Source organism: Thunnus thynnus, chromosome 16 (assembly GCF_963924715.1).
Source record: "Thunnus thynnus chromosome 16, fThuThy2.1, whole genome shotgun sequence".
NCBI lineage: Eukaryota > Metazoa > Chordata > Actinopteri > Scombriformes > Scombridae > Thunnus > Thunnus thynnus.
This window is the reverse complement of record NC_089532.1, coordinates 11575910-11596819: the sequence shown is the minus strand read 5'-3', so window position 1 is coordinate 11596819 and position 20910 is coordinate 11575910. Positions and strand designations below refer to the sequence as shown.

Here is a 20910-nt window from a genome sequence, read left to right as displayed (position 1 = left end):
AACCTGATTTGGGTACACCGATTGTTGTAGTATTTTTGAGACTTGAAAACAGAAAACTTAAAAATATACTGTACATACATTAATTTATATGGTAAATTTTGGTCTTGATGCGTCTATTTCCCCTATATTGATGTTGTTGTATGATGAAATAATGCAATTCACATTTATGATGAATTTTGGAATATTTTTCTCTCATTTACCTTTTGGCACTTTAAAGGCTTTTGGCAGTGTGACATTTTCCAGATTTGTGATTTGTCCTAGTTGCCTGGACAAATATTTGCAAGCTTCCTCAAGGTGTTTCATCCTCTGATAGGCCTTAAACCCCGGGAGATATTTTGACATGTCACAACTGGAAAAGCACAGGTGTAAATAACAAAATTAGTGATGGCTGAATTCCATTTAGTTGCATCAGTTTCAGAGTTCTGGTATTGTGCACGCTGACTCTGTCACACTGTCATGGCTTATTGGGACACTTGAATAGAGCAGAGTCATTGTTAATGTTAGTCACACACCTCCTCTTTTCCTAATATTACATGTAAAAGTAAAACTTAAAGGTTGTTTTAAATAATATTAAATAAACCAAGACTTGTGTCTTGATTCATACTTAGTGGTGACCGACCTGTTGTGCATTATGACTACAGTAGGACTGAACGCAAACCAAACAGCCCTGTGACATCATTGTTTATGTTAATACAAGAAGGCAGCAAAAACACCTTTCTTTAAAGGGGCACTCCACCAATTTTAAATATGAAGATCAGTTTACCAGCCATGATTAATACTACTCAGCCTGTAACTGTTGTATAATGTCTGATGTCAAGTAAGGTCTTTGTCAAGTCTGACAAAATAATGCAAGTGACAACACTACTCACTTCAGTTTGGGCTTGGAGCATACAAATGTATAACATAAACCCTGCTTTGCAAACTGGTTTGAAAGATGTGGCTATACCAGTAGGGAAAGTCATTATGGGCAATGTAGGATCCAGTGTTTTTAAGGACTAAAGTCATATCTCAGCCTCTACTGCATCAATTTTGACCAATTTTTTAAAAAGATTTTATAATCTGTCTCTTGCAAGTCCCCAAACTATATTGAAGTACAACACTAAATTTCTGCAGTACCTCTTTAACATGGACCGACTTACAACTGACCATGTTTTATGTGAAATCTTACAAAAAGGAAGGTTAACTTTCTCTAAAGCCAATTTCAATTAATTGAAAAAACTATAAAAACAATTGCAAGGGTCAGAAAACACATGAAACTATTTTCTGATCCAGTGACTATTTCTTAAATCACAGATAATTTTATTTATTTAAAAAAGCAATTATAATCCCATCCTCCCTGATATGTGTGGAGAAAGATGACATCTTGAGGGTCATCAGATTCTTTTAAGAGATTTAAGCATTATAGGATATTAGGGCTACAGTAACCTATAATAAAGTGTAATACAGTTCTGTCATTATCTATTATGCCTTAGCCATAACTTACAAGATTAGGAGAAAACTGATGATTCAAGAGGGTATAAAGAGATTTTCTTTAATTGAAAAACAGGATATTTCCCACAGTCTCTGTAGACAAAGAAATACAAAAAGAAACAAAGAAAAGGACATTTTTGGATTTGGTGACCTTTCTTGTAAGACTCAGTGACTCAACAGCCTCCTATGGTGAAATATTGTAAAGCAGGGACCTGAGGCATGGAAAGTAACAGAGACAGAGTGATTCAGTGAAAGTGAATGGCTCTGACTCTCCTACCCATCACTGAAGGGGGGAGAGACTGAAAAAAAAGGAGCAGTGAAAGGACGGAAAGAGGGGGAAATGACTGGCGACTGTGTAGGAAGAGAGAGAGAGGAGGGGCTTAAAAAGTATGAACTTGTGTATGATTTAGCTGCAGAAAGCATTAAGAAGGGAAAAGACTGCGCGCAGGACGTGATATACTCATTGTTTTAGCCTTTGCTAAGGACGAGTTGTCTTATGGGTTCTCAGAGGGTGACTTTTTCCACTGGGTCGCACTTTTTCTAGTGCGCCCCTTTACTCCACAGGGTTGTCTTGTTAATAAAATCCGGAGCATTCAACTTGAACCCGTACTATTTTTCCTCTTTCCACTGTGCGTAATTTCCATCCAAGATCGACAGAAGCGACATCACAACAACACGAGGACGAGGAATCAAGACAGAGATCAAACGAACTGGGGGAAAATGAAAGCCGCCTTGGATATCTGCTTGATTTTCCTCATGCTGCACACTCCCGGCGTGCTGTCCTTGTCCACACGTAAGTTACACACAGATGTCCATCGATGCGCAAAGACGTGGTCTCGCTTGGAAAAGGAGTTTTGGTATGGGGTCGATGGCTTTTCTTTGGTCCACTGAGATCGGTTTAATCCATGTGTCACCCAAAGATCTTACTGTAAACAGCTCTGTGTGACAGTGTCCTGAACTGGTATGGAAGAATTTTTTTAAAGATAAAACAGCTGCAGAAATGGATCATCACAACAGTACAACACAATTTAGAAAGGTAGTCAATGCAAACTTACTGTACACTACAGACATCGAATAGTATAGGATTGTTATAGTGATATTAAAGGGTATAAAAATAATAAAATGTCACTAAAATCTCACTAAAAAGGAGCACAAATACATGTTTCCATATGAGGATAAAAACGACATAAGACACATGTAAATACAGACAATCTTTCATTGGATAACACTTAATAACACCGATTCCACAGATTCTTTCCAAGGTTGTCTTATATAAGGCTCACTTGCTTGTGGGACACATACCGGATCCAATCAGCTTTCTGGACACATTAAAACGTGTCCACTTGACAGCTCTGGTTATTGATGAGCTCCCGGTGAAGTGTATCTGTTGTATCCCTGCACAGCGAGCTGCAGCTCCCAGGAGGCTGAATTTCAACAAGTCAGGCCATAATTCGTTTAACACATGGAGAGCGTGGGGGCTTTACGGACCGCAACAAAACAGTGACATCATTTGCTCGGGTTTTGGAGAATGTTAACCGGCAGCTTAATGCACAGTAACGTAAATAAATCAAAGTTATGTCCGCTTCCACCCGCTAAGTGGCTGGATTAGTTTTTATGGTGAGCTCACTGGCAAAGAGCAGCTCCTCACTGAGGATCTCCTGTTATTCATCCTGTTTGAAAGGCGCTAATAAAAGAAAGTATAGTTTTAAGGGCTTGAAGAAGACAATGGCCCTTGATCATAAGCCGTCCTGCTGTTTATTATAGCTGCTTATTGGTCATTACTGTTTTATTCGCTGTAATAATGGATGGTGCTTCCCCTTCACTCAGTGTGCTATGGTTTACAGATGCCACTGGAATAAAGCTATGTTTGTATGGCATAAACACGTAATTAGAATTAAGTGGATCTTATATTCCTACAAAGGTTTTAGTTTATGTTAAGAGAATTTTATCTTGGAAATTGCCATTCAATATCAAATATCTGACTCTAAAACATGCAAAAGCTTGAAAAAAGAGCTTTTTAACCTGAAATTAACTTCTCATATTTGTCCTGCCTGTGCTTGCCCTGATGTGACTTGACGTTAGACGAGATAATCTCTCCTCATATTGTATGAAAGCATCAGTTAAATACCTAAAATGTAAATCTAAAAAAACAAAAAACAAAAAAACAAATCTGCTGCTGTCTCCTCGATGATCTCCTTTCAGATGGCGTTGCACGGTTCATTGTCACTAAATGTTGCGTGACTTCTTCCACTTGGCTCATCCACGCTGGCCCCCTCAAAATGTTCCACATGTATGTCTATTGTAGAGCAGACAGAGGATTTCTTTGACCTGTTGCATGGGTGAGTGAGGAGTAAACAGCTCTTTAGAAAGAGTCGGGGATATCAGGCACCTTTGAAGACTGACAGCATGAAGAACAGAGTGTTTTCTGTCCAGCACAAAGCTTAAAATCAGCCACAAATCAGAATGAGACATTTTTTTGAAATGAAACCTTTTCCATTGCTCCCATCTCAACTTGCCCAGTAACCTGCTCCATTCTCCATGATCACAGGGTTAAACTCATCCCCTGCCCTGTGCTTCAAGCAGCCTCAGCCTCTCCAAACAAATAATATTTTACAAGCCATTTCCTCCAGTGAGCGTGTCGAGCAGGGGCAATAAACAGCAGTAATTGTGTCTATTGCTGGAGTGTTTGAAGGGCCGTACACTGGAGGGCTTCACAGCCCTGCTCCGGGGCAATGTCCCATCCTCAGCGCCTGGAATACATAAACAATGATTGTTATTCAGCTGGATCAGCATATTATTGACTAATCACGGCCCCCTGCACTTCGCCCCATATCTAGTGACAAAGACAACTCGCCTTTGTGCTTGTGTTTTCGTTCATGGGTGTACATGAATGTGTGGAGTTGGGGTTATGATATTAACACTAGTGAAGCGTTACAGCTGAATTAACTTCTTCAAAGGCAGCTCCTCCATAAAGGACCACACAGTGTCTGTCAGCAGAGGTGGATGGCAGTTGACTGGATGTGGCCCCGGGCGCAGATTTGTAGTGGTCTGACAAAGTGTTGACGCTCTCACTCACTCCCTGCTCAGTCATTCCTTCATAGAAATCGCATTACATGTTTTCATAGCGATGTCTACTTAGGTGGGCAACATTTTTCTGAAATCCTATCCGAAGCAAATGAAAAAACTCCTCTCCTCTCTCCTCCTATGATTTATTTATTCCTTTCTCCTTTTTTTTTATCCTTTTGATGTTTTGCTCACCACTAATGAGAGCAAAAGCTTCCCCAGCTGTGAGAAATGATAATAAATGATCATTATTAATAGCACTTATGGAGTTTACCCAGTGTTTTACAGGTTTAAAAACTGACAACTACAGCAAATAAGATCTGATGAAAAACAACAAGGAAAAATAAACTCATAACGCCTTTGAATGGTTAGTTTCAAGAAAAAAAAGAGTTTTTGCATGCTTTAGCACAAAATAGTACCATATAATACCATCTGAGATTTCAGAATCAGTTGCGGGTCACCATTATTCTACAAACGACTAAATTCACATTTTTTTCATGACATCCATGTTCACTTATGTTTGTCTCTTGATTTAAATCAAAAATTAAAAAAGTTAAATCAATCATAACATATTGTAACTCATGTAGGTCTGTGAGTAATGACTATTTTCATCATTGATTAATCTTTTAATTATTTTTTGGAAGCGTCAAAATGTCAAAAAATAGTGAAAAAGGGTCATCACAATTTCTGAGAACCCAAGACGATGTTTTGTTTGTCCAAATCCAAAGATATTTAATTTAAAGTGGCATAAAACAAAAAAAGTCGCAAATTTTCACATCTAAGAAGCTGGAACTTATTTGGTATTTTTGTGTGATTATCAGAAATATTGCAGTTTAATTTTCTGTCAGTCAACAAATCAATTAATCTATGAATAGTTTAATCTCTAAACTTGTGAATGCAATCATTTGAACCTTGGGTATTTAAAGAGATAGTTAATTTATCTCTTCAGATTATTTTTCCTAAGTCTTCTGTCCATCAGCCTAAACTTCGGACTGATCACCACCTTGAGATATCCCCTAATATCCATCTCCTCCTGCCCTCCTCCAGATGTAGCAGTCATCTACCCCCAGGACCCCGTCCTTCGCATGGGGTCCAACCTGACTGCCAGCTGCTGGGTCCACCCCGACCTCGGCGTCCACGCAAGCTCTCTGTTCTGGACGCTGAATGGTCAACAACTGCCCGGCTCCTTGTACCGAGTGCTGAGCCCGACCAACCTCAGTGTGACGCTGGCAGGACTCAACGCCTCCAGGCAAACCTCCGGTGACAACCTGGTTTGTCACAACCACAAGGGACACATCTTGGCCGGCTCCTGCCTCTACGTCGGGAGTAAGTTTCAGTATACTATATGGTTTTTGAGCTTGGTTGCATTCATGTTTTATTCGGTGTCTCAGATGCCTTTTAACCTTAAATAACTTTTTTTCTCCGGGGGAAACGTGTGGTATCTGCATTTGCCTCTCTGCATCAATGTGAGGAATTGTAGAAGTAAAGGCGTGTTACAGGAAAAACAAAGCGTAGGAGAGAAGTGAGAGGAGGAGTACAGCACTGAGGTGAGAGGAGTGGAGAGGAAATGGGAATAAAGGCAAACAACAAGGAAGTAGTGGGCAGATTTTTAAGTGTCCCTACACAGTTGTAGCTGTATTTTACGTTTAGTGTTCTTGCCTTCAGGCCAGCAAGAGGCCTCCTTGAGTGTGTGTCACTGTGTGACGCTTTGACCACCTGTGTGGTCCATTACTCGCACTATCACTCATAGGGCATGGGTCTGACATTTAACACACACACACACACGTGTTTGTACTTCTATGCTTATGAGGACCAGCATTAACATAATACATCAACTACCCCTAAACAGTTTCTTAATTTTTTACAGTGGGCTTTTTCTTCTTACCGTGGTGCCTTATGACAATCTTTAAGTAACCTTATTTTCTTCAGGGAGAATCCTCACCTCAACCTGAACCTAATTCTAGCCTGAACACTAAAACAAAGCGTCAAAATCCCCCTCCACTCAAAAATGTGTTTTGGTTATTGTTACTTTAGTTGGATGTTTGAGCTTCACTGTGCAGAATGATGTGAGTTTGACACTAGGAGGATGTTTTCACATTCATCTGCTGACAGTAGAACGTTTCTCTCACCTTAAATCTGAGTTTAAGACGTACAAGCTGGATTTTGTGACATTACAAATAGTTTTCGTGGTCCAAAATGTAATTAATAGAAGTGTGATGTGGAGATTTTAAGCCACCAGTGGACATACACAGAGAATTGACTCTATATTGAAGTAGAGGACATCTTCTGTCTAGTAGAAAAGTTCGTATGTTCATAGATTTTGGATTTTTCAAAGAGAGAGAAGGAATAGATGTAATTTTAAGAATTTTTAACAAGATATTGAACTGTATTTGTGGAAAACCAGAGTGGAGACAAATTACAATTCCAAGCAAATTATTTTTATATGTCATAAAAAGGATAATTCTGTTTTGTTACTGCTTGGTCCTTTTTTTAGTAGGTTTTGGCCATCATCTCTATTGGCTATGATGATATGTACTCACTACAGTAATTGCTGCAATCTGGGAACATCGCGAAAATGAAGTCTGGCAGGGCAAGAAACACCAGTGGTCAGATAACAAGCCATTTATTTAGCCAACATATCCAAACCACTTTATTTGGAGGCAAAACTGAAGGTCAGTGTACCAGAAATGTCTGTAATTGACCCTCACTGCATAGGAAAAACTGTATACACATACAACTATAGCAAGTATTGTATGTAAGATCAGAGTTAAACCATTATGTCCATGATGAATGTTCATAACAGACAATTCAGGTAATAATTTTACAGTTTTCCTTTGTTTCTCCTCCAAAATCCAAATATTTAGCTAAGCTGTGGCTCTGTGTAAATCCTGAATGATAAAACCTGAATCTCTCATGTTCCTTGCCACGTATTACAGATAGGAATGATGGCAAAATCTACGAAAGCAAGCTCCAAGTCGTGATAAACTGGAATTATCCTTTATTCCCTCAGGTTTTTGAAGTGAAGAGCAGCCAAGATGTCCTCTTTTTGAAGGTCTAAAATTAAGAATTGTTCCTCACAGAAATAGAAGCACATGAACGTACGCACACACAAACACAGTTTTACGCTGTCCTGATGCTCTTTTTCTGGCGGTTCCCATACACAGAAAAACAACTTTACCACGTAGAGACACATGCTTGCAGACACACACACACACACATACAAGGGGATGCAGTCAGGATCCTAATCTTTGTGCGACACTGGTGTTGAGCACCCTGTGTTCTGAGAGAAGAGGAATGTTGGCAGGGATCCGGAGTCTGACCAAATCAGACAGTATGCGCACACACACACTCACACACACACACACACACACACACACACACACACACACACACACACACACACACACACACACACACACACACACACACACAGACACATACCAATTAATAAAAAAAACACACCAATTTCTGAGGAACATCACTAGTGGGTGAATTACACTCAGGAGGAAGGGGCCGAAGTAATGGCTGGAGGTAACTTTGTACCTTCACTGACCCTGCATCTCACTTCCTCCCCCTCCCCTTTCCCTATTCTCCTCTCCCTTCTCTTCACCCATTTCTCTCACCCCCAATGCTTCCTCTTTCTGTCCCCAGTGCCTCCAGAGAAGCCGGTCAATCTGACCTGCTGGTCCAGGAACACCAAAGACCTGACTTGCAGCTGGGCTCCGGGAGGAAAGGGGGAGACGAACATTAGCACACAGTACACACTCAAGTACAAACTCAGGTATATACACACACACACTCACTACAACCACACTGCAGAACATATTCACTGTTAGAAGTCATTCAATCCGCTATGTAATCTGAAAATCAGCTTTGTCTTGAAGTTAAAAGATAAACCTTTTGAACACAAGTGGTGCAGTGTGCATGAAAAAAAAATCACACCCCTTCTTCTCAGAGTTATAACTCAAATCAAAACACACATATAAGACACTATACTCGTATTGGTGGAATCAGCAGAACTTACTCTTTAAGTAATAGAGGATTAACATCCATAAATCCATTAAAATCTGGTTTTTTTGTGGGGTTCACACTATATTACAGTATAGATTTTGACAAGACAAGACAAGATATTGTATAGTAACCTCATAACCTCGTAAATGAGGGGAGTGAAAACCAAGCTTCAAAGGGTCAAAGACTCTGCTTGGTGATCCAATTTCAAACATATTTAACATTTAAAATGTCCTGATAGTGTTGGTGTGATGTGTAGTGTCATATGACATGATCTGCAGTTTCGGGAGTTTTATGATACTGAAATGTTTCAAAAAAGCTCCTAAAACAAGCTGAAGTGGAGATGGACTCGAGACAAAATACCTTATCTCTTTGGCAGACTGTATTTTAAGACAAATAGCAGCGGTAGCCAGAGGGTGAAAGTTCCTCATCTGTAGAAAGTTACATTTCATGAGTGCGATATATTTTTTGAAAATGAGTTTCAGATGGGGTGTAAAAACTCTATTCACATTTTTTTATGATTAAATCAGCAATTTAAAAACACCAAGAGGGAAATGACTTGACATGCAGTGCCCACGGGTATGTCAGCTGCATGGAGATTTCTTATTGCAGTCAGCTTAGTGTAAATAAAGACTTAGTAAAGCCGCTGGTGCCAGATAAACGTAACACATGACACATAATACAATGTGTATTTATCATATGTGTTGTTGAAGGCTGTTCAGAGTTATTTCAATATTCCCTGTTTTCCTCACAGGTGGTATGGTAAGGAGAAGGAGTGTGAGGATTACACTCATACGCAGCCCTACTCCTGCAGCATCACCCGGGACCTGCACCTCTTCACGCCCTACGAGATCTGGGTGGAGGCCTCCAACCAGCTGGGCCGGGCTACCTCTGATGTCATCACCCTGGACATCCTAGACGTGGGTGAGTATGAGAAGAAGCGAACTTTGACCCGCTTACTTTAACTGTTGTTTCAGAGCTTAGATCTCAGTGTCAGTGGACCCTCAGGCTGTAATCTAGGACAATGGCTTCCAAACCTTTTACGCTTGTGACCTCAAAAAATGAAGCAATGTCTTCCTGCGACTCTCATCACAGGTTGTCTACAACTTGTGAGAAGCTCCACAAATGAGGGATTTTATAAATTTCTCCTCTCAGATTATTTATTCTTTATCCGAATCCTTGTTAACTTCCACAAAGTGTCTCCTGTGGTCCACATAAAATACTAAAAATAAGCCGCACTTTAAAATCACACGCTATGAATAGAACAAGAAAAGGCAAAACAAACATACACATCAGCAAATAAGTGAACTGATTTTAAAATTAAAGGGTCAAACTATATAAATTATACAATAACAACAACAAAAAAACCATAAAAAACCTACACCAAAAGGAAAAAAACCCCATGAAAATCAGTACCAACAAACAATAACTAAACAAAATGACAGATATTTAAAATTCAAGTAAAATCTGATCTGTTTTATGTATCTGTAGAGGAAAGCAACTTCAATCCAGGCTAAAAGGATATTAGCCTGCTAAAATGGTTATGTTCATTCTGATTAAACTCACTGGCGTCTTTAAATGCAGCTGGGAATTGACTTCTTAATCTTTTTTTTTTCTAAAGGATTTTTTTGGCTTTTTGCCTTTATTTGACAGTCAGTGTAGAGAGAAACAGAAAACACAGAGAGGGAAAGAGGGGTATGACATGCAACAAAAGTCCCCCACCTGGGAGTTGAACCGTGGACGTTGCAGGAATGCACTTATTTGCTTTCTTGCCAAGAGTTTGATGCGAAGATTTATACCACTTTCATGTCTCTACGTTTACTTTGGAGCTAGAGCAGGGAGGCGATTAGCTTAGCTTAGCATAAAGAGTGGAAACTGGGGTCAACGTCTAGCCTGGATCTACTAGCTTACTGAATAACACATTATATTGTGTTTGTTTAATTCATACACAAACAGAAATGTAAAATTGACAAGTTTTAAAGGATTAATGTGCTATAACTACTTCTTGGAAGCCCGTGGAAGTTGGAAAAACATTTTCAGTATATGCACCCATTGAGCAACTTTCATAGAAATGAATTGGAAGCGGTGTCCAACACACTGCCGTGTCACTCAATCACTACTGCCAGTATAAGTTACCTTTTTCCAGCAGACATTTTGAAGTCAAAACAGGAAGAGCAAATGTGCAATTAATAATATTTATGATGGTGCAGTGCACGATGGTTTATGGCTTCCTTGGACACGTGAATGGAACTGAGCCATCGTTAATGTTGCACCTGTACTTTTCCTGCAATGACAAGTCAAAAAGTCTTCTGTGAAAAAGGTCTACAATCAATAGCGAGTAGCACATTGAGATTTCCGACACTTTTTAATCATCATCATTTCACTGACAGCTGTAGAGACGCTCAACGTTAATTTTCGCATCTATAAAATGCAGCACATTGCATTGTGGGATTGTTAGCAGAAAATGTATAAATGCCATGGACACTTCTTGTAGAGGCAATTTTCTCTCTGTCCTCTCATCCAAATTACCGCAACTGTTACAGTATGTGTATGGGCAATAAACTTGACGTGAAATGAATCTTCAGAGGCAGTAACTCCATTTAAAAGGTTGACTTAGAACAAATAATGATATATTGTGTTTCTGCTCAACTTGGCTCAGCAGTCAAAAAACTGTCTTGCTCCACAGACTGTTAAACTGTAAACATTTTCGCTACTACCGTATTAACATGAGCACTAAATCAAGACATCTCATCTATTCTTATTATGGCTCTTACACTTCTTTTTTTGTTCTATGGTGGAAATTTTGAGGGCACTATACGGCGAATAAATTTACTCTGAATTCAAATACTCAAATAAATTGGCAGACAGTTAATATAATGCACTACTGAAGAGATAAAACTTCTTTGCTTTAGACAGAAAGCAAGACACTTTGTTTTCTTAACCTCTTAAACCTCTCACTTTGCAGCCTACAAAACCAAAAACCCATCAAAATTTATCGTAAATTCTAGTGGAGATCTCAAAGTTTCCAAACATACCAGTTATGTCAAGCTGCCACTGCACTTGGAAAGGTGTATAAATTAAGACATCTAGACTATTTTGATGGAATAATGCAGCCACAAAAAACCTTGAGTCTTGGTTTTGAATGTTTCACTGATGCAGAATACTGTACACAGCATATGTGATAATGTCCAATAGTGTGCAATAAGATTATTCTTTTCAATCTTAAAGCTACTTAAGGGGCGAAGGGGGCAAACTGTATGTTAAGGCGTTCATTTCTACCTCATTTATCCCCCATTTATCGAATTAACCTTCAGCTTTATGAGTTCAGGTTTAGCCTCAAATGGATAGTATTAAAATGTTGATGAAGAATATCACATCGCTTTATACATTCATCTTTTTTATTCCTACGGACAGGACATTGGCTTGAGTTCTGTGGCTTCTGGCTTTCAGAGAAAGTTGTTCACAAGTACTCATCCGGCTTCACACTGATAGGAACTGAGCGGCGTTCCCTTTTAAAGCTTTGTTATGTGGTCCGTTGCCTAGCTTAGTGCGATTTAAGCAAACGGAGCATGCAACAAGACCAAATTCTTCTCTTTTCTCATTATCCTTCAAAAAAAAAAAAAAAAACGCACACTCACTCATAGACACATGTATGCACACACCTGGACAGGCGTAGGTGTGGGACAAATGAAAACGCCCTCTCTTATGGTGAGCTCATTTTCTTTTTACTCATGCTCACTGGACACACTCAAACACACGCATTAAAAACACTCACTAACCCCCTTTTATGTCGTGTCGGAATGTTCCAGACTGATCCTCTAACCTAATCCTGTCTCCGAGCCGGCAGCAGACCCCCGAGGCCCGAGGAGTTTGGGCTTTTGAGGCTTGGACCTGAAATAATACAACGTGATTAGCTTGGAAGTCCTCACCTTGTTCATTCCTAACACACTCCTGTTTCGGGGAAATTTACCGAGAGAAACACCATATAGAGTTTCAGAGGCGAACGCGCCACTGGCACGGAAACAAGCGTCCATCAAAATGTAATCCCTTTCCGTTCCCTAATGTATGCACGCACGCACAGACACACACACACCTGTTTACATACCCTGAGGGCAGGGCAGGGTCTTGTAACAGTATAGAAACAGAGAGGCAGTCAGAATGTGGGCGGTTTCTGGATTTGTGCGTGCGTTTTTTGTTTCGCTCAGGTTGTCCTGGCCGTTCTTTTCATTTCAAGCAGTTATTACAACAGCAGCAGTTTTTAAAACACAGCAACCACACCTGCGCTGAGCGCTGTGAGTCACTCATGTCTACGGTCATGTCCAATCAGTTATGAAGGCGAGGCAGAAAACACCTACAGTTTTCTGCATTCCTCAGTCACGGGGAGCCTTCTGAAACAAGAGACTAGAGGCAACTTGTATTGGTGTCTTGCCCTGAGATGAGGATATGTTGAGAAATTACATAACATTAATTTATTACAGTTGTAATTTGTCATGTCTTGACTTTTTAATGTATAAAAATACCACATTCGCTCTCATCGTTATGACAAGTACTATTTTAAAAATTCTCCTTTTCCTCTTTAACCATTCTATGGAAGCCAAGAAGATTTATCTGTTTATCCGTTTATCCGTTCTCGTGGGATCACAAGTTCATTATCTCATTATCTGGGGATAACAAGAACTACATGATAAAATATCTTGTTATCTCAAAATAACAATATTTGTTTTCGCAAGATAACAGGATAATTATCTTGTTGTCCCGACAAAACAACGTTTTGTTTACTTGTGAAAATGAGATGATTAATGGCTTCGTTATCGTTAAATAAAGAAATAAATTTATTTAAGGTCTTGAAATGATATTAATGCAACCACTGTTGTTTTTGGCTTCTGTACTGTTTTAATCCTTTAATCCTGAAATGATTGTTTTTGCTAGCTGAACCAACATAAAATAATTCAAAAACACCCCGATATAATTCCCCATATTAATGCGAAAAAGAAGAGCGGGCGTCTGAGAAAAATACGTTTTTTTCTCCAATCTCATTTCACATGTCCAATACTCATTGGTTTGAGCAATTACTGCCTCCACTGTACTGTTTTACCAAAGCTTTAAAACCTTCAGTTTGTTAATTTTAGTTTCCACTTTTGTGATGTCTTTTTTTTCTAAAAGGATGATCATGGTTTTACAGAAACTAATTCTCTAAAACCCTCGTGTCAACTCCCAACTTTTCCCCTCTTTCCCACCTTCTTCTCTCCACCCGAGTCGTCTTGTTTATTTATCGGTAGGGGATGACATTATGAAAAGGAACTGAAGCCGAAAACGCGAGTAAAGTTAAAATAATGGCCTGTCACCGAATGTTTGTTTGTCAAAAAGATAATTGTTGTCAGATGAAAAAGCTCCCTGCTCACACAAGTCATCTCTCCAGAAACTGAAAAGCACTCGAGAGACTTCAAACCTCTGCCAATGCTAAACAATCCTTCAATGTGCTGTTATACATAGAGACATCACTCCTACCACTTTAAATTTGAATCAAATGGATTTCTCGACCCTGCGAACATAACCCAGACATGTAGAAAGAAGCCCCTAAGCGATGAATTTTTGGAGTCATGGCTCAAAACAATAATCTGGGCCATCTGTCCACCAGAAGTCAATCAGTAAGTTGTTAGGATAGAAATAAACTTGTTAATGGATGCAATAAATTTAAAAATACCCCAATTTATGCCTCTCATGACATCGTTGTTTTTACATTTGGGATTTTGCTATGATTATTACATAAGAGTCACATCTACAAGCCACTGTTTTTTCTGTGTGGAAACGCTCTCACTCTTTTTTGAAAACATTTCTGAAATCCTTAAAGCTGCTCTGATAAATACTTTCCAATTTTTACATGTAATTTGAAAGCACTGTTTTAAAGTAACCAACCCACAGAGAATTACTGCTCCCAGCTATGGTCCATTTTAGTGTCTTTCAGCTGGTTGTTTTGGTTTTACAGCCCACAGCTTTGCTGTTACAACTCACCTAGCACCAAACAACAGACAAAGTTACTAACTTGTGAATATGGAGGGTTAAATATCTAAAGAGCCAGATATTGTCTTCAAGAGTTGGTGCCGACCAAAACAAGGCTAAAAGGAGAGTGAATATTGGACAACTCCAAATGAATGCTAGTGTTGCTCCGTGTCTCTTAATACACAACTGTTAGCTAACATTTTACCCGTAACAACTTGCTAACATAAACACAGCGTTGTGTTTACAGCTTGTTCTGCTGCCCCTAAGTGGGTCAAATAATTAAAGTAATGCTGCTTTGAAGACTGGAAGAAGATATGGTAATTTATGGTTTAACAAGGTTTGATTGTTTTCTTTCAAAGAAAAAAAAATGGCAACAGGAAGTGACATTCAGTATCTAATTGCTTGCTTGTCTTTTAGCTACAATGCACCACCAGAAACAAAAGTTTTCATATTATGTTAACTTTTCTATACTTATACATGACATATTTGTTATTATTCCATATTTTCTTAAATAATCAAGCCTTCACACTTTTGAAAATTTTGCAAGCAGCTTGTGATGCAGGAAATAGCCTACAGCTCTGAATTGAATGTTATCATTGGTGCAAAAGTGTCAAATGAGAGGGCACAAACTTGATTTGAATTGATCAATTTGGTTGGTCTATAAAATGTAAAATACAGGCAAAATATAGGGTTTCCCAGAGAACATTTAAAATTGCTTGTTTTGTCCAACTAACAGTCCAATACCCAAGATATTAAGTTTACTATCATAGAAGACAAAGAAAACCAGCAAATTCACATTCGAGAAGCTGGAACAAGTTGAATTTTTTGGCACTTTTGCATTGTTCTAGCTCTAGATAGGATGTTCCTATTTAATTACCCCTTCCAACTCCTCTTCCTCCAGTGACCACCGACCCTCCGTCAGGTGTGAGTGTGAGTCGCGTCGGGCAGTTAGAGGACCAGCTGAGCGTTCGCTGGGAGGCTCCTCCAGCTCTCAAAGACTTCCTGTTTCAGGCCAAATACCAGATCCGCTACAGACTGGAGGACAGCCAAGACTGGAAGGTAAAGGACAAGGACACACAGTTATAAGGACATAAATCCTATAAATCCTCTCTCTTTGTCTCTTACACACGAACAGATATATCACTCTAACACTGTCCCAGCTGTTTCTCATCCTAATGCCGTAATCACCTCTAATCTACTCTGATTGAGGCCTCCTTTGCCAGATGAGTTAATAGTTGAGCCGCTCAAAAACTATCACCAGTGATAAATCTAGAAGTCGGGTTTTGATCCGGAGAAAAACACAGGCCAGAGCCACTGTCTATACCTCATTCCAAACTTTTAATGACTGAAAAATACAGTGTGAGACCTTCAGCAGTGCAGATGTTACTTCCCGGACTTCATTTGAGTCCTCTGGGTAAGAGTGAAGATTCTCTGATAATTAAGGGGGAATTACACAGATGTAATATAAGCAAGTCTTTGCTCGCAAAATGGAAAAAGAAAAGAAGGGGAGTGGAGAGGCGGCAGAGGGATGAGACTGCTTCGAAAGGAGTAGAGAGGAGACTTAAATCCAAGTGGCTTCAAGGGTTTGGTGGTGAAAACAAATGCCATTTCCCTCTGAACCGGCCCTAATCATGAGGTCATGCTAAGGAATGGAGGGATACATCTCAGCTGTTAATGTCTTCAATATGGCTGTAAAGACGTTCAGCGGTAACTTGTGCTGATTTGGCTTCCCCACGTCACATCATTAGCCCTCTGATGCCTGTAATTTCCATGATCTGTTTTCTGTTTTAGTCCTTCTTAACAAGTGTTTACAGACTGAATGCCAGAGAGAAAGTGGGGACTATTAGACAAGATTATTAACTTCAGAGTGTGCGTTCCTTTCCCTCTGTCTTTATTTTTCCTGTATCCATGTTTGAGTACCTGCGCACGCTCCTGTGTGTATGTGTGTTTCAGCATATCTGGCTTTGTCATAAATAATAGAGTGCAGATTTTACCCAGAGGGTAACATTAAAATATTTTCATAAACATGCTGATCAGGAGCCACTAAACAATGTGGTGTGCATGCATGTTTAGGTCTGTACATGGTTTGCGGTTTTGTTTTCTACATCTTGATTCTGCGCTGTGTTTTAGTTTATGCCCATTGGTATTTAATACTGCGGTCAGACCTCTGGCGCTCAACCTTTCAGTGTTTGTGTGTCTTTTTTTTATTCTTGTAGGTGATGGATGACGTTGGGAACCAGACTTCTTGTAGATTGGCAGGACTGAGACCTGGAACGGTGTATTTTGTCCAGGTATGTGCGTGTGTGTACATGTATCAAAGTGTACGTTGGTATACGTCAGATTTGATCTGTGTTTCAGAGCTAATGATGTATTTTATCCAGGTCCGCTGTAACCCTGTGGGCATCTACGGCTCTCGCAAAGCCGGAATCTGGAGCGAGTGGAGCCATCCTACCGCTGCATCCACACCCCACAGTGGTGAGCGCACACTCATACACACACACACACACACACACAGCAAGAAATTTACTCAGAGGGCTTTTTTTGCTCTTGATCTCACTTTTTGGGAACATTTTGGTCCATTTTAGGAGGCAATTTGTACCACTAAAATTTGTTTTATATCACGGTGTACCACACGTCCCACAGTTCTCCCCCCGCTGCTGGAAGCCTCAAAGAAGAGAAAGATGGTGGTGCTGTTTTCACCTTCTTGGATTTACAAGCCTGTTTTGTATTATATTGGCAGTTTTATTCATGGATGATGAAACAAATCAAATCACTTCCAAACCAAACTATATCAAGCTTTGATTATGTAATGTTGAGCTACCAGTGATTGTTACTTCCCCAGAGTTATCATGAAATTGCTGAGTAAAATACTATCATAACTGATTGGACTGACAGCTGCAACTATGGAAATAAGACGTGGTTTACAAAAACTTGAGTTTTTCTCTAAGGGTTTCCCACTCTCAGTTTCTCTTGAAACTGTTTAGATTACTTTGAGAGGCATGCAGAGCCAAAACTTCCTGTTAATATCTGCTGTAATCCTGGCACACTCATACGGGACACTACACATACTTGGGTAATTTCTCACTTCTTCTTTCTTTACTTTTTTTCCTCTAATTCTGCTCCTGTCTGTATTTCTCATCTTTCTCACTTTCTGCTGAGATGTTTCATTGCAGAGTGCCAAAGCCACCCCAACTCATTTTCCTCTCTCTCTCCCTCCCACCCTCTTTTCCTTTCATGCAGAGCGGCTGATGTCGGGCTCCTGTGACTCCAAATCCAGCGGGGACTCCAACTCCACCCTGCGCAGGGAGCTGAAGCAGTTCTTCGGCTGGGTGCGGAAACACGCCTACGGCTGCAGCAGCATGTCCATGAAGCTGTACGACCAGTGGAGAGTGCTGATGCAGAAATCCCATAAAGCACGCAACCAGGTAGGTAAGCATCACTAATGCAGGGATGAAGCATGCACACGCAGACATATGCATTCATATCTAATCATGCACACAGAGATGTACTGCACACACAGATGCTCAAAGTAAAAACATTCTGTTTTGCAAAAGCTGATTTTTAACAGATTTTGTCTTTTAATTTAGGTTCTCCAAGGGGATAAATCATAGCACAGGCTGCTTTTACAAGCAGAAACCAAGTCAAGAAAAGAACTGAGTGGGTGTGATTTGTGTTTTTGTCTATGTGTGTATGAGAAATGAGAAAGAGAGATTGTGTTCGTATATGGGAATTATAATTTTGCTCTGGACAATTTGTGGAGACACCAGCCATTCAAAGAGAAACTGTGGGATTTCCTTCCTTTATGCATCTTTTCCAGTCAACATGAGCACTGATTTGCCTGAAAAGGTGCAACCTGGAAGGACAGAGAAGAATAATGGACTAATCAACCTGGTATCTTTGCATGGCTAGAAAGAGACCATGTGGCCTACTCTGCTCAAAAAGGACATTGTAGCATGACTAACTCGGACATCAGTAAAGATTTTTTACATGGCTGTGTACCTACTCTAAATGTGCACAATGATTCAAACCAACCAGAAGTGTTGCCGAAGCATCTAAAAGTATTCTGTGACATTTTTTGGGTTTCTCCTGTGGATCCAAAGCACCATCTAGTGGCTGTTCAACGTCAGTGGATACTCCAATCAAAGCTTTATCTTTCACTGTGGGCCTGATTTACAAAAGTAACAAATTATCATACAGTATTTCTAATTCATGCTTTGTTATATAAGTGGATTATGTGCCAAACTGGTTCACCCAGGATTCACGTGTTTCTGAGTGACAGTGACTGATGACATGATGGTGTTTGTGTATGGAGACGTTTCACTGCCTTTATTTTTGTACTGAATTGTACCAGCATATTTAAAACTGTATAAAGTTATGTTTTATTTCTTAAGTTATGTTTAGTTAGTAAAGAAATATCAATGACTGAAGTTGTTATCGATCTCTAAATGTTGTCCTATAAAAATGTTTTCAGAAACACAGTTTGGGATTGAGTTGTATGCAACACAGAGTAGTAGAGCACCGCTAACACACATGATAGTTTGGGTCAGATTGTCAAAAGAGAAATGTTTCCAAACAGAAATTTATGTGGACAATAAGAACAAATATTATAATATGGATAGAAAAGAGCATTTTCACTTCATATCACCCCAAAATAAGCAAAAACAGATGTAGAGCAATACTACAGTATCAATCTCCTCTCAAATCAGAGAGAAAGATGGAAAGTTTCATTAGTAATTTACTGTATTTAATATTCTGTATTAACTCTTTATCTATTTATGAAAGTGACTAAATGTCTTTAACTATGTCAACAATACAGTAGAGTCGAAGGATGGCATGTTTTAAAGCCAAAGATGTCCCTGAAAAGGCCAGAAAATACACATTTGAACAGTCATTGCTAATAGTATTAATAATATTTTCTGTTTAAGCTTTAATCATTCCCTGATAGTCCATTGAATCAGGGTGTCACTGTTGCTCTCTGCCTTTTAGCACACACCTTAGCAGTCAACAGCAGATAGAGAAGTTAGTACAACCAGTTTAAAAATCCAGACAGCTCATTTGTCTGCCAAAGCTACAGAATCCTCAAAATGTATTATTTTAATGTTCAAAAAGTCAACTGGATACAGGTAAGTGTCAAAATACACATAGTGAAAAGCAATCATGGTCATCTTGGGGGAATATTAGAGATTAGGGATAAATTGTGGATAAATTTTTAGTGATCAAATGTTGACCAAATTTTGCACATGATCATGCACATGTCGTCTTAATTTGGGTACAATCGTCAAATGTGTTAAAGAGTTTTGGGCAATAATACAAAAGTAGCACAATAATTTGGCACCCAGTTAGCCTAAAGAACAGCATATGGAATATCAGATCATCCAAAATGTTGCTGACATTTCAAGGAATGATGATAAAAGTGTTTTACAACAAAAAAAGATCAGTTCATAAAAATGGGTGAGAACCAAAGAATCCTTCTACCTCACAATTCAGCATTTATAGCAAAACATGAAACAAAATGTGCCGACCACATGGTGACGTTATATGCATCTAAATCTAATTAGGTCTTCCTGGGTCAATGACAACTTTCCAACAAATGTAATTGAAATCTGTGACGGTGTTCCTTCTAACTAACAGAAAAACACACAAACAGGAATGAAAACATAATCAGGGGCAATAAAAAGCTGATATCTCTGACAAATAATCTCCCTAATGAACCTGCATCCCAGTCTCTTCATAATGAGTAACATCTTTTCACACACTGCTTTGTCTCACTGGGAAACAGGAAAACTTAAGATGGTGGATGTGTTTCCTGTCTAGCCGTGTAGCGACTTCATCTCCCGCTGGTGACAGAGCAGAGTCTTGTTACTGAGTTGGTGGCCACTCGAAGTCACTGGTGCTTAATATTTAACACGTGTGGGGTTTTGTCTTGGTCATTGCTCTGCTCTAAAGGCTTTAGTTACCTCTGTGTTTGGGGGTAGAATTAGTAGAATGGGAGTGCAAGAGGGCACTGGAAAGTAAATGACTCTGTCTTTGCCAAAAGTTAATCCTCCTCAGGGCTTTTCTGCCACAGTTGACACTTTTCAGATGCTGCCTGGGTGCTAAACTAGCAGTTAAAGCTGGCTGTAGCCCAATTTTTTAAGTCCCAAAATTCTCACAATCCCAGAAGTTGAAGTTTTGTTGTTAGGATGTGATGTTTTAGTTTTTATCAAGAGCATAGCTACAGCTTTTCATTGATTATGTGGAAGTGAATATACATAAATACATTATTACATTTACAAAGTAAAATAATACACAACGCTGGTCAAGTTTTTATACTCACCAGTCCATCTTTTTCATTACCAGCAATGTTGAACTTGTCAAATATCCACCTGC

At 39.4% G+C, this 20910-nt stretch overlaps 1 protein-coding gene across 2 annotated transcripts; it reads left to right on the top strand.

Moving 5' to 3' along the window:
* Nucleotides 1-1764: 1764 nt before the first annotated feature.
* crlf1a (cytokine receptor-like factor 1a) lies at nucleotides 1765-18963 on the top strand. Of its 2 annotated transcripts, none has more exons than XM_067614525.1 (9): nucleotides 1765-2263; nucleotides 5581-5859; nucleotides 8185-8314; nucleotides 9296-9465; nucleotides 15443-15600; nucleotides 16758-16832; nucleotides 16923-17016; nucleotides 17782-17970; nucleotides 18129-18963. In XM_067614525.1, exons 1-9 carry the CDS (start codon nucleotides 2191-2193, stop codon nucleotides 18143-18145), a joined length of 1185 nt encoding a protein of 394 aa, XP_067470626.1. In that variant the 5' UTR covers nucleotides 1765-2190; the 3' UTR covers nucleotides 18146-18963. The 2 variants fall into 2 exon arrangements, with proteins under 2 accessions (XP_067470626.1, XP_067470625.1); XM_067614524.1 differs by having other exon boundaries at nucleotides 1769-2263; nucleotides 17782-17966.
* The last annotated feature ends 1947 nt before the right edge of the window (nucleotides 18964-20910 follow it).